Here is a 13,727-nt window from a genome sequence, read left to right as displayed (position 1 = left end):
AGCAGCTCTACACACACCTTTACTCAGTGTGGACACGTCTCTGCTTTCAAGCATAGCAGAAGTTTTCAAAGATTTTCATGTCACGCATAATCAACAAAATGGTTTTAGGAACCTGAAAGCAATACTTTTACCATTTTTTTTGCTCTCTTGCGGAGGAAGAGAAGAGGAGCTCAACACCACTCTCATACCTGGTCATCAAACATAATGCTACAGCCAGCAGCTGGTTAGATTAGTTTAGCACAAAGACTGAACGCAGGGGGAAACAGTTAGTCCGGCTCTGTCAAACTAAACCCACTTACCAGCACCATTCAATGTCACTATTTAACACGGTTTACTTTGTTTGTTTAATCCATACAGATAGAAATGTGTCTGCGATGGCAAATTAAAAAAGAAGATTGAGAGCATTATCAATGTTCCCTCTTAATGAGGAGCTCTCTCTATAAACTTGTGTCCTGGTTGATTTGACCTGACTTCACTAGTGGTAACAACAAATTATTTTTAATAATACAAGGTAGGCAAATAGAATATTGTCTGGGAAGTGCAGACTCCACCTATAAACTATACTATGGAGCGATAATCACAATGTCCAAATACATAAATCTATCAGATTTTGCCACTGTCCCAAAAATCATTTCAACGCTCTGTAGTCAGTTTAAACTGTTATACTGAATATTGGTGGGTAAAACTATATTTCACACTGTGATGGTTAATGTTAACCACCACCACTGGTCTATATACACACATACAGTATACTGTATATATAGTGGCAGGTTTATGGACACACACGTCCTGTTTTCTTTCCTTTAGCTTGTGTACAAGAGATGGAGATAAAAGGCGACAGGCAAAAAGCATACAGCCTGTGTGGGTGAAAGTTGTCTTTCCAGTTGGCTAGGCATCCAGTCATACGCTCCATCCATCTGTCAGGCCTGTCCCTAGTGGCTACATTGAGGGCTCGCTCCCTCTACCACTCGCTCTCTCTCTCTGGCCTGCAATTGTTCAGTGATCCAGACTCTGGTCAGCCGCTCCCTCTCTCCGTTCTGTCTTCCACTGAGGAGGCTGGAGACCAGAGACACAGAGGCAGGCACTGCCTTGTTACAGCCCACTCACTGTGTTTACATCCAGCAAATTAACACAAACATGGCAGGGGGATATGAGATCCGGCCTGGGGCCTGCACCCAGCAGCAACTGCGCGTGCGCGCACACACACACACACACACACACACACGCACGCACACACACACACACACACACACGCCCACACACACACACACACACACAAAGAGGAATTGCTCCTGTGACTTCAGACCTCACGGGTATTAGCAAGGCTACAAACAAACATTATATAGGGCAGTTACGATTATTTAATTTCGCATAATTTCTATAATGTATAAAAATAAATAAAAACTCAATTCATTATTTTCTGTCTGACGATCTCTCCTTTGAATCCACCAATCACATCTCTGGGTTTAGAGATACTTGGAATATAAGATGGGCAAAATGACAATCCTGCCTCCTCATCTGTGGAAGTATTTCAGTTGTACCGTCCACTCGTCCACTTCGAGGCTTAGCATAAACAGGCACACAGGACGCCCCGCAAAACCACTTCGCTCTTCATGAACAAACACATCTAACAGAGTGAAAATCTGACTAGTCAAGCTACTTTACTCCCTCTAAGCTTCTGTTGTCTCCGCTGTGGTGGAGGCTTTTGTCTGACAGATGTTTACAGGGGATGGGCAATGTTTCCTCACTGCGCGCTGCCTGGGAAAACATCTGGAGTTTGCAGGGATTTACCAGTAATCCCTTCGGCAAGCTGTGGAGCGCTCTCCTAGAATTTCAATGTGTCTGGAATGTAAGCAAGCCTTTCTGGATTGAAAAAAAAACAAAACTGACAGGGCCCGCTTTGCGATAGGCATTGCCGGGGTTAACAGTTCCGTAAGCCTCTTACCGCTGCAGCTCTTTAAGCATAAATAAATTAAACTGGCTTGGCTAAAATGGCTCCAATAAACTCATATTAAAGTCAAGCCTGGATGGATGGGCAGAGGGATAAACCTTTCATGCAGATCAAACGGAAAAGGACAGAAAGAAAACAGCTTTTGCCATTGCAACAGTTACACAAGAGGAACCCTCTGAAGCAGGGAACACAATTAGACCCAAGCTACAAACCAGGAAGCAATACTCTCCCAGCAGCAGGATTGGGTTCTTCAAGGACTTCCCTGAGCAGAACGATCCACAGGAACGTGCAGCCGTGGTTTCAACCTTCTCCCCGAGTTTATGTTTGAAATAGGCGATACCACCCAAGAGAGGTTTCCACACCATGTGTCTCTCATATAACATACTGTGGCATCTCCAGAGACGGCAATAATGAGAACCCACACCCCACTCTCTGGGTTTCACAGTCATTATAGTCATTACAGTCATTACAGTCGCCCTCTACTGTCCAACAAACCAGGCCTGGCACACAGGCTCAGTAAATACAGCCAGTCAATCAACAATATGTGGGAACACAGAGAGAGTTTGGACTGTCTCATCCAACAGCAGGGCTCCAGGATGAGACAAAATGGTTTCATACGCAGGAGGAGGCGGCTGGTGCTTTGTATTTGGAACATTATTATACATGTAAATATTAGGTTATTGTCATTGATGGCGTAAATCGTAAGCTGCATTTTAATGTTGTAGCTGAGTGCAATTGAGCTTATTGTATTCAATCTTTCATACTGCTGGGTGGTTTCATTTACTGCGTAACAATTTGTTGTATTTCATTTACTCAATACACATAATTGTAATGAAGTAAAACATATAATATTAGAAAGTAGCATCAAAAATGCACAACCAAATTATGTGCTGGTGTGACCAACTTTGGAAAAGTTAGTCTGGAGCCTTGAACAGGCCTTAAATATATAGGACCTGGGATTTACCCAATTGTGAGTAAATTAGACAATTCTTTATACATAGCCCTATCACAAAACAGAAACGTTCCTCAAGGGGCTCTACAATCTGTCCAGCATCCTTATGCTTGAGCTGCAGTATAAAATAAAGCTGCAACAATGAATAACAAAGGGCTCAACAATATATTAAAAAAAATGATCCTTTTTCTTTAGCTGATGATGGAAGGTGCTGAGGAGTGGGCCATCTCGCTTCCTTCCGTAGAGGGGCAAGTAGCCCGGACAAGGCAACTGAAACACATTTGTTTTTGTATTCCAATGTAAATTGAATGAATTGTAAATGATTCAGTTGAGTCTTCATAAAGTTAGGATACTGAGTGCAAGAACACAAAGCGATACTGAGCAGCTGTAGTTTAGCGGTAAGGCATATAAATCTGCCAACGTTAAGAAAGCCACAGTTTGTTTGAAGGTTTGAATGTAATAGCAGCAGTCTTGAGTGTGTTATTTTGTAGAACACATGGTTTGAAATTCGATCCAAAATAAATACAACTTGCAGATAAATATTGTGCCGTGTGTACAGTATAAGCCCCGATAAACTACTGAACACATCAATGTACTGCATGTCTATAGCAGAACAAGCTTTTCATCAGTATACTGCACAGACACACTCAAGACAAACAACAGAAGTAGGCCACAGAAAGTCTCACCCACTGCCAAATGTAAGCTCTGCAACAAATCTTTCCTCAAGCTACCTCCAGCTTCGTATGCGTTACTATGTGATTCTCTTTAGGATCTGTAACTACCAGTTAGTTAGTGACCAGTGGGAAGGAAGTACATTTTAAAAGGTACTGTACACGGTTATAAGGGAAATATTGCTTTTTGTCATTCTACATTTATTTGATTGCTATAGTTATTAGTTACTTATCAGATTAATATTACAGAAAAACAACCCTTTCTGCTAGAACTTGTTTGTATATAAGCAAATACGTTGATAATTATCGTATCTGTCAGGTCGGAAAAATCGTGACACTGAACATTTCAGTAAAATTCACTGACAAAGTATTTCACTTGTTTTATTGCAATACAGTATCTGCTTTATTGCATGTTCTATGGTTATGTTTAGGCACTAGCAGCACTTGGTTATAGTCTTATAAAGTACAGTGCAGGGCTAAAGTTTAAACCAGTGGCTCGCAACCTTTCTGGCCTGTGAGCTGATACAAAATAAGCCGTGTGTGGTGGTGGCACCGTGTCCCGTTTCAGATGTTTGAGTTGTTAGCAGCTCAACCAAACCCATTAATCCACTAAACTTCTCACATGGTTTCATATAGAAATAGTTCTTCTTTCCTTCCATTCAAATAATCTTCTCAACACCCCTCAGATGTATTTGGGGACCCACCGGAGGGGCCTGACCCTTAGTTTGGGAACCACAAAACTAAACTACCTGCAGCAGCAACAGATCTAATAATGTCATATGAAATATAATATCAGTCACTGTCAATGTTTTTGCAGCATGAGCACTTTTAATACTTCCAGTAGGGTGTCTACTGAAGGACTTAGTGTTATTCTATGTTGTTCAGTCAGGGGTCCAGGTCTTTGAAACCAACTAGCTGTATGAGCTTATGACGCCAATGGGGAAATAAGGATGTTACCCACATCTTCTATTACTACAATGACAATGTTTCCTCGCTGTACATTATTAAAGACATCAGTTAAGTACCCGAACATGTAAATGTTTCTCTCCAAAAGCAGCCATCTGGCCATGGGTGAGGCCAGAGTTAACAGACCAATCACAGGGCACTCAGTGTGTGTTAAAGTGAATTAATCCAGTGTGAGTCAGGTTGCTGTTCGCCCTCTGTGGGTCCGCGGCCACAGAGTTGGCCCACTGGGGGGTCCTGGCACTGGTTTAGAGGACAAAGAGCTGCGAGCAGACACACAGAGGAGGACTTCAGTGTTGTATTCCACCTGGAATGTAATCCAGCCTCTACCTCCCTCTCACTTCAGGACATGAGCCCACACACAGGGGTGGCAATTACCCTTTCCTCAGACTTCAACGACCTGGTCTTGACCCAGAAGCCACCATGCTCCGTGCCCTTCTCACCCTTTCTCTTTAGAGAGCGAGGCAGGCGGTGGGTCGGTTGGGGGGGGGGAGGGGGTCAAATGAAAGACTCACTCAGTCAAAAATGGCAACACTTGTTTAAGGTCACTTCCTATTGGCATGCTGCTGAAAGGGTGCCTGTCAATCATGCGTAATCACACAGAGGCTGGCTGCTCCTGAGGCGAGACAGCTGGGAGCAGGAAAAGCCGAAGGCTGCAAATGCCCTTCTTCTTCTCCTCCTCCTCCGACACACGCTCAGCAATCGGCCCAGACCCCCATAAGCCCCGACATACACATCCTGTTCTTGTGTACACGCTCTTCTAACTGGGAACACAGACACGGAGGAAAATAGAGAAGTAGAGGACGGCCTAGTAATGAGGATCAGTGTAGCCAGACGTACAGCACCAGCTGACCAAGCTGCTGAATTCTTCATACTTTAGTAGTAAAAATACTCTCTGGAGCCTCTGCTATCGATTCAGTGCAAATTTAGAGATATTTCTGATTCAACGAGGCTTGTAACAAATCAGCTCAAGCGTTACATCTTTATCTCTTCCCTCCTTTACGTGACATAATTATTAAAATAAAAACCAACCAGCCATCTTGTCTCGGCTCTTTCCGTTTCAACTCCCTCCATTGCCCTCCTCCTAATTTGGGGGGAGGAACTGTGATGTGGAAACTTGTTACCCGCGTAACTTTGACAAGGGTAATGGGATGAGCGAGAGGAAGAGAAACTTTCCTCCACTGTTATACCAGACACTGCCAGCGGACACCCGTGCTGTTGTCATGGCTGCTTCAACTAGTCTCCATTGTTGTGTTCTTGCCAAGTTTTACAGCAACAGTTCTTTTTGATCCGACGCCTTTTGTTTTGCTGGCTTCAATGCTGACCAGCACTCCAGCAATGGTTCCAATCAGCTCTAATAACGTCACTTAGCAGGTTTTGCAGAAAGCAATAATACTTCTTCAACAAACAAAGTTGAGTGTTTAGCGTTTTTCCACACTTATATTTAAAGTCAACTGCTCTTTTCTTTGTTGGAAACCATCAGTTCTTAATATTCAGTATATTTGTGTTCATAGTTTAGATGTTGGCTGTTTCTTGGACACATGGTGGTGTAAAACTCTTTGACAGGCTGTAAAGGGGAATCGATATCGTTACAATAGACCTGGTTCTAAAAGATAAATAGAGCGGCCATCTTCTCACTTCTCCACCTCTAAGACTGCTAAAGTACAAAATGGCAGGCCAGATGGAAACGGAGCACTTCGGGCACCGACAGATGCTCCCATGAGGCCACTTGGCACATTCTCACTTCTCCACGATAACAGCCCAGTCCAACATATGTACGCTGCTTCTAGATTCTTTTATAGTGCCACGTGTTCAAACTAAACCGTGAGACGTTAACAGAGTAAACAGAGCTCTGCTTCCCAGCGTTTTATGTAATGAGATAGCTTTATTGATCCGACAGCGCAGACACCTGATGCTGAGTGGAGAACTCGATCAGCATAAAGGGGTCACCACCAAAACCGTCGCCATGACACAAAGAGAGACGAGGCACGAACGGGAGCCGCCGAGCCGGCCGGCCGACTGACCCGCCGGTCACTGATTGACTGCTTAACTGACTGAAGGTAAAAGTAACACTAGCCGCTTTCATTTGCACATCTGCGACCGTTTGGGGAAAGTGCTGGCTGTTGACCCGAAGCTTGGCTTTCACAGAGTAATGGCATCCACACACAGAGGAGGCTGAGGACGTGTGTCCCATCAGACTCAATCCCATTACACAAGCTATAGGCTCCGATGTCCAGACAGAGACGTCACCCACTGCCTAAAAAACCTTCAGAACTGCATCTCAAGACAAGCTCATGCCCTCATCTTACATCAACACTTCTGCGACAGGGTTTCTGTACTTTACTGTGGATGCATCTTCTGTTATACTACATTTGTTTATATTTATTAAGGTATATTGCAAGATATATTTTGTATTATATGCTGTGCTCACCAGACATTTGTAAGAAAATGAAATCTGGGATGTTCACACTTTAGCAACTAGGGTACTAAATGCAAATAGCAGCACCTCCATTTAAAAACAAATTGTTTTGAACTGAATTTGCAAAGATTGTAAGCAAAGTGCTAATAAAACATGCAATGCTATCAATCAAATGGCATTGAAGATAATATGTTTGCTGTGTATTGCCTTTCTGTGAAATACTTTTTACCACAGGCCTCTTCTTCAAAGTTCCACTGAGAGAAGATGAAGAATGTCTGGAAAGAGTATCCATGCACGGCTCAATAATTCAACACTTTCATGGACAATCAATGTCACAGATATTTGCCAGGACACTCAGAGTAGAGGAATCAGCCCAGGGGGAGCAGAAAAATAAAGAAATCAACATATGTACTTACCTTCTCGTTGTATTTGAACTTGACATAAAACCAACTGGACTTGATCATCCTGTCCTGTGATCCTGACGGATTCAGTGTGCCGGGTTAAAGTCTACGTCTCCACCAAAGACCGATGCTCGGCGTGCGGTGACACTGAACTCTTTCTGCTACTTTATCCTGCTGCTCTTTGTGCTTCTTCCCTCTCGCTCTGAGCCTACTACGGGTTGCTTTCACTCCCTCGTCTTGGCGGTGCAGCGTGGTGTGCGCAGTGCGTGTGCAGCGTGGTGCGCTTGGAAGGCTGACAGAAGAGCTCCTCAGATGGACTTCAGCTGTGTTCAGCAGCGGTGGCAGATGCCAGCAGAGGAGAATGTGAGCAAACCCTAAAGCCCGAAGCAGCAGCCTCCCTCACTGCCCTTTCCTTCTCTCCTTCCTCTAACTTTCTATCCATCTATACTTCATGCTCCATTTCTCTCGCTTTTTTTTAAAATGTTCCCCTTTTCTAGCCCTTGCTCACTCAATGTCTCCCCCCAGTGCTTCCTATTGCTCTCTTTTATGCACCGTTAAGCTCTTTCCATCTGACCTCGTTTAACCCCCTTCTGTATCCGTTTCAATTTTCGTTTCTCTGCCCTCTGTGCAGTAACACTGTCTGCTCTATTATTTCTACAGACAGCAGCCCCTGATGTTGGTCTGACCCTGAAGGCGCAGCGTTCCCACGAGCCAAATAAACTGACGGCTGAACAAATGTGCCTGGAAAATGCTCTGTCAAATGCAGTTATGTCGAGATCAGACCGGGTACAGCTCAACTCTGCATGAGAGCTTCAAATACTTACAAGTGTTGCAAAAAGGATTATTGTTAGTGTGTCCATTTCATGAGCTGCCAACCGCTGCCTCACTCGCCTTCAATCCAGCTTTAAAAGATCCCACATTTGAACCAACTTGGTGCATTCTTGGGGTCTTTACAATACAATGATTTTTTTAAAACCTTGTTTTTTTTTTAAAGGACCCCATTTACCAATAAAAATCTCTTTCAATCCAATAGAGTGCTGCAGGAATGAGCCCTAAAACCAGGAATTGAGTCAGAAATCAAAGTCTGTCTTTTTTTGTTTTTATGGAAGGAGTTTTGTTTCGATCCCTGAAATAAGGTCTTTAGTTAACACAAGCTGAAGAGATTTGAATTTTTGTTCTACGATATAAAACCCCTCGGTGTTGATAGTCCTAAAAAAGGCGGTTTCTTAACAAGTAGCTATATGAGAGTACAGTGGTTGTCGGGGTTGTCACACAAACGCATATTGCATGAGTTGGAAGAGGGCGGTTACATCGAAGTGGTGGGTTCCTTTATAGCCTCACGTTATCGTTTTACTTGTGGCACTTGCATTTAAGCTTGAAAAGTCCTAAACGGGGTGTTTTTATTCGTGAAGATTATGTTGCTGAACAAAATGTGCAAGTATAATAAAGGTTTGTTTATTACCTGCAATAATCCAAAATCCAATGGGAATATTAACTTCTGCATTGGCCTACAAAAATCCATCATCCTTGCAGGACTATTTCAGAGCATTTACCCTCTTTTATACATTTTTTCAAAAACTGAACATAGACCTGCATTAATTGACGTGTTTGGCAGTGCAGCAAGCTATTCAGTAAACACAACGTTTTCATGTTATCACCATATAAAGTAGATACTGTTGATACTGATAAATCAAGCAGACAGAGAGCAATGTTAGCAAAGTAAAAGCAAACACCACAGCTTTCATCATATTTTGATTAAGATAGTTGAATTGTGATTGGTACACAGACCTATGCCAATCATGTTTTTCCGACCGAGCTCCACCTACATCCAACCAGTGAGATGTCCACAGACAAAAAGACAAATACAGTAATCTGTCACATGAAATAAGCCAAACTGTTCTTTGGCAAAAAAAACAACTGATGGTGAGAAGCTGAGTGAGAAAATATGTTTTCAGGAAGCTTCAGAGCAGGTGTATGCTTCGGTAACTGTCATTAAAAATACACAGAGAGATAAATACAAAGCATTGTCGCATTGAGTAAATACTGTAAATGCAAGGATCAACAGCATGCTGTGCTTTATAACACATACTACTGACTGGGTAGTAAAGTACAGTAAGAAAGTAAACTGAGTAACTTCTGAACTTGTGTACTGTGACTCAACTCCAGCTTGAGGCAGATGTCGATGTTAACCATGAATTAAGCCTCAAATCAAGTGCTAACGCTTCACACATGCTTCCTGCCATCAACAATCCATGCAGGTAATGCCATCCTGTCATCAAATCAAGATTCCTGGATCAGCAACAGGAAATCATCAGAAGAATGACAGCCAGCCTACAAACACTGGAGACACAAAAGCTCACATAGATCAATAAAGTAGTAGAATGTTATGGAAGCCATTGCATCAGCATTTGAATATCACATTGTGAATCCAGCTATAATTCCTGAGGCCTCGTCTCTCTCTCTCTGGACTGAGGCACAAAAAATGTATTCCTTTATTTAGTTTATTAAGAATTTAGAATGTTTACTTTTTCATTTTATGGGCTAATTTGTGACACGTTCATGATAAATCGATCTAATCTAATATGTTAGGTAATAATCCGTGTATGTGCAGTAGGGGCGCTGGGTTTCAGCACTGACCCTCTAATAAGCCAGTCGCCTACCGTGAAGTCTTAAGCACTAAAAAGGACACAGCCAGAGCAGAGACTGGGCCACCCAGCCGATGTTTAGATTCTGCCACTCCCCTCTGCACCCATGGGCCCCGATCCCATGCACACAATATAATCATGTCACCTTTGACTACTGCTTGAGATGTCTGCCAGCTAGAACGGGCTCCTGTATCCCCACAGGGTTTAGCCAAATTTGGCAGCTCCTGAGTTACACTGAGGCAACTCTATCACAGGACAGCAGTGGGTTATAAACAAAAGCAATCAGACTCTGTAGTGCCAATAGCCGTGTTAGCATCCATGGAAACATAGCCTCCCTGGGCCAGACCTTTGAGCCAAACGCTTCGTGCCAGCGCAGGAAAAAAGTCTGGCAGAACCCTTTATATCATTGTGGGACAACAGGGGAAACTCACATTTTGGTTTGACTGCATCTCTTACACAAGTCATGCTTATGAAAGTTGGACTTAACCCACTGATTGTTTGCTATCTGCACAAATTGAAGCCTGGGGTCAACTGTTATGTGATTAACAGACAGGTGCTGTAAGGTTGAACAAAAAACAACTTTGTTACAAAGACTTCTTCAGCTAATTGATTTGTCGAATTACCTTAAAAATCTGTAACGGGAAAACTCTTTCTCAGGTGTTATATTCCTGTGCAGATGAATGCTGCCATACCGTAGGTTTAGCTTTCAAATATTTCCGGTAGGAACACCATTAAATAGTACCAAGCTACTGTAGGTCATGTGGGCTCCTAAAATAAGCCAAATGCAGCAGTGTAGAACATTGCTATCCCAGGTTGCTGCAGTAGAGAGGACTGGTGTGATGTTGTTTCACTGCAGAGATGCTGGAGCCTTATTTACTGATCTGCAACCCACCAGATGAACGGTATGAACCGACTATTTTTGTCTTCTCTACCCAGTCTTTAACACTTCCCTTTACCTCTTAGCATCCTTTCACTTTGGATTCTCTTTCCAGAGGCCAGCAGTGAAGTATTGTCAGAAGAGCTTATCTTCAGCGGTCGGTCCAATGAAAAGAAGAACAAACAGCAGCTTTCTTAGACTCACGGTTGTGTGTTTTGGTGTGTGGGCTGCTGTATATTGTTTGCTCCACTCTTGTATTCTCCCTCTCACTCTTCCATCTCTCTCTCGTCTTCTCACTTTCCACTCCCCTCACGTCACCCACGGGGAGACTGTAGTGCTGTAATGCTAAGTGACAGCCTGCCTGCCTGCTCACTTCCCACACACATGCCTACGCCTGGCCATGTCCCTGATGGCCATCGCTGTGCCCGGATAACAGAGCTGCGAGAGCTCTGAGGGCTGATATCCAAAAAAAGCAGAAAAAAGAAGCTTGGGGGGGTATCATTCCACCTCCTGGTGTGTATTTAGACACAACACAGACACTTGACAAGGCTGAAAAGATGATGTCATTGCTCTGGTGATAATGTGTTATGGGCTATAATGCACACTTGCAGGATATAATACGGTTATCTTGAGATCCTCTTGGATCTCTAGTTAAACAATTAAACACAGCGTGTACAGAGATCATATCAAAACAATTAACTGCAGGGGCAGCAGAGTGGAATACCACATGCTTAAGGAACATCGTTTCCGCTCGGCTTCATCAGCAGGCAGGAGAGGCCAAGGAGGAAGAAATGGGTGTTCATGCTCCAACGATCTCATACAATGATACATCTGAAAGGTGTGTGTGGTTCTATGATATCATTTCTTTTGATTTCTCCCTTGTTGGATCCCCCCTTCCCACAAGGCCAAACAGAGGAGCAGCTTCAGAAGCCTACAGAGGCCCTGGAGCTGCCTGCCTGCAGACGCTTTCCTGCTGGAGGCACCTCTGCTCCTCGGGGGGCTCAGACACAACTGTGTGTTTTGTATGGACATGCCTGTGTCTGCGTACTTGACATTGGTGGGTGTAAATGCTCATCCAAGTGTGTCCTTGTGCATGACACATGGAGGAATGTGAAACCGAGTAAATTCCTATGTTTGTCTGTCTGGGTTCAAGCGAGCGGCAAACTCATCCCCCCCCCCCCCCCCCCTCTCTCTCTCTCTCTCAGCAACAGCAGCCCAGATGTTCAACCACCCCGGAGCCTCAGCCCTGTTGCAATTTTCCATTCAACCTGCTGGCACAAAACAAAACAAATGAGCGAGTACGAAGGAGAAAACAGCAAACCCCTTCTGCAAAAAAAAAATAAGAAGGTTCCTTCCACTTCCTTAAATGCTCTAAGAGGTTGCTTTAATCTTTAAGCTCTCGGGGGCTAACACAGCGCTGCTCTGTTAAACACGGGTGTCTTACAAATTCCAATGTAAGGTAAGAGGAGAGACAAAAAGAACGGCTAGGGGAGAGAAGGAAGAGCAATATTTCCTAGGTTGTCAGACCCCAATTAGCCTCTACCTCCAGTAAGAATGGTTAGTGAGGGAGCGAAGGAGTTAAAAGAGCCGATTCTGTCTGCGAGTCTTAGACTTCCTCCTCTCTGTAATATTGCTGCACGCACAGAGAGGCAGTCGCCCGACATGGCACGACACAGTGCATGTTTCCTCTCTTCCTGTCCGCGGGCTGTATTGGCCAGCAACACAAAAGGCCATTTCCTGCTCTCCTAACACACAGATATTAGAGTTGAGGCTGACTCTCTCTGATGGCCAGATAATACAGGCCCGAGTCCCATCTAGGCCACAGCCAGGAAATCATGTTAGCCGCCGCCCCCCCACCTCCTCCTCCTGCTAATACTGGGGATTATAGCACCAGATTGCCTTGGCACAAATTACTTTTGCTTTAACGCAGCGAGGCTACATGTATTAAGGCCCATGAGGTTAACCCGGATGTCCTGTTTAGGAGGGCTGCAAGTCGACTGGCAGAAGATGAAATGTACCGTATTTGTTTATCATTTTAAAACATATTTGTAGTGGGATGAAAAAAAATAAGATGCAAAACACCACTTTATGCACAGTTTAGCAAGAAAAAGAATAGATTATCTGGGCATACTAGTGGTTTAATGCCTCTTAAATATCAACTGTCAAATCATTTGAGCACCAACTAACAGAGGAGGAAGTATGGCCATACTGCGTCCTGTGGTGTATGCACCTGACTGACGATTACACACCCTAGACCTTGCAGTGGCGCTAGAGGTAAAATCCCACAAAGGAGGATCACGAAAGTCGGGATCCCTCGGTTGGGGACCACAAATGTGTGTACAAGATTTCATGGCAATCCATCCAATAGTTGTTGAGATATTTCGATCGATCGACAGACAGACAATGCACCGTGACACTAGCGGGGCTAAAACTTGCCTGCTTTTCTGGAACAAAAACAGCAGCAACAACCTCACAAAAAGGTGCCATTCAGACAGAGATCACATAGTGTATAAAGGAATCCTTCCTTGTTTGATTTATAACTGTTAATGAAAAGCTCCCTACAGCCAAACAAGGAAACATCAAGGTCACAGGAGGACACTGTCACACTGTAAAGCATGTTGCTCAATGTTTACATCGTAAGGAGCTGAAGACGTTCTGTATAAACTAAACACTTACAAGAGCTAAGTGCCATGATGTAGTGTGTTTACATGTAACCAGGACCTTGTAAAAGCCTGGCGATGACTTCAGGTGGATACCAGCATGCAAATACAGATTTACACACACACACACACACACACACACACACACACACACACACACACACACACACACACACACACACACACAC

General features: G+C 43.8%; 1 protein-coding gene across 5 annotated transcripts in view; it reads right to left on the bottom strand.

Annotated features, from left to right (window-relative positions):
* auts2a (activator of transcription and developmental regulator AUTS2 a) overlaps positions 1-13,727 on the bottom strand; it is a 292,831-nt gene that overhangs the window by 188,431 nt on the left and 90,673 nt on the right. Inside the window, exon 1 of one of the 5 annotated variants that reach the window (XM_031857280.1) lies at positions 7,373-13,708. The exons of the other annotated variants lie outside the window; for them this stretch is intronic. Coding sequence (XP_031713140.1) covers positions 7,373-7,420 — 48 coding nt within the window. The 5' untranslated portion in view covers positions 7,421-13,708. Of the gene's footprint in view, positions 1-7,372; positions 13,709-13,727 lie in introns of those variants that run through there. 5 annotated transcript variants of the gene reach the window in all.

Source organism: Anarrhichthys ocellatus, unplaced genomic scaffold, assembly GCF_004355925.1.
Source record: "Anarrhichthys ocellatus isolate YVR2014 unplaced genomic scaffold, GSC_Weel_1.0 scaffold18, whole genome shotgun sequence".
In the NCBI taxonomy this organism is placed as follows: domain Eukaryota; kingdom Metazoa; phylum Chordata; class Actinopteri; order Perciformes; family Anarhichadidae; genus Anarrhichthys; species Anarrhichthys ocellatus.
This window is presented reverse-complemented; position numbering and strand designations above follow the sequence as displayed.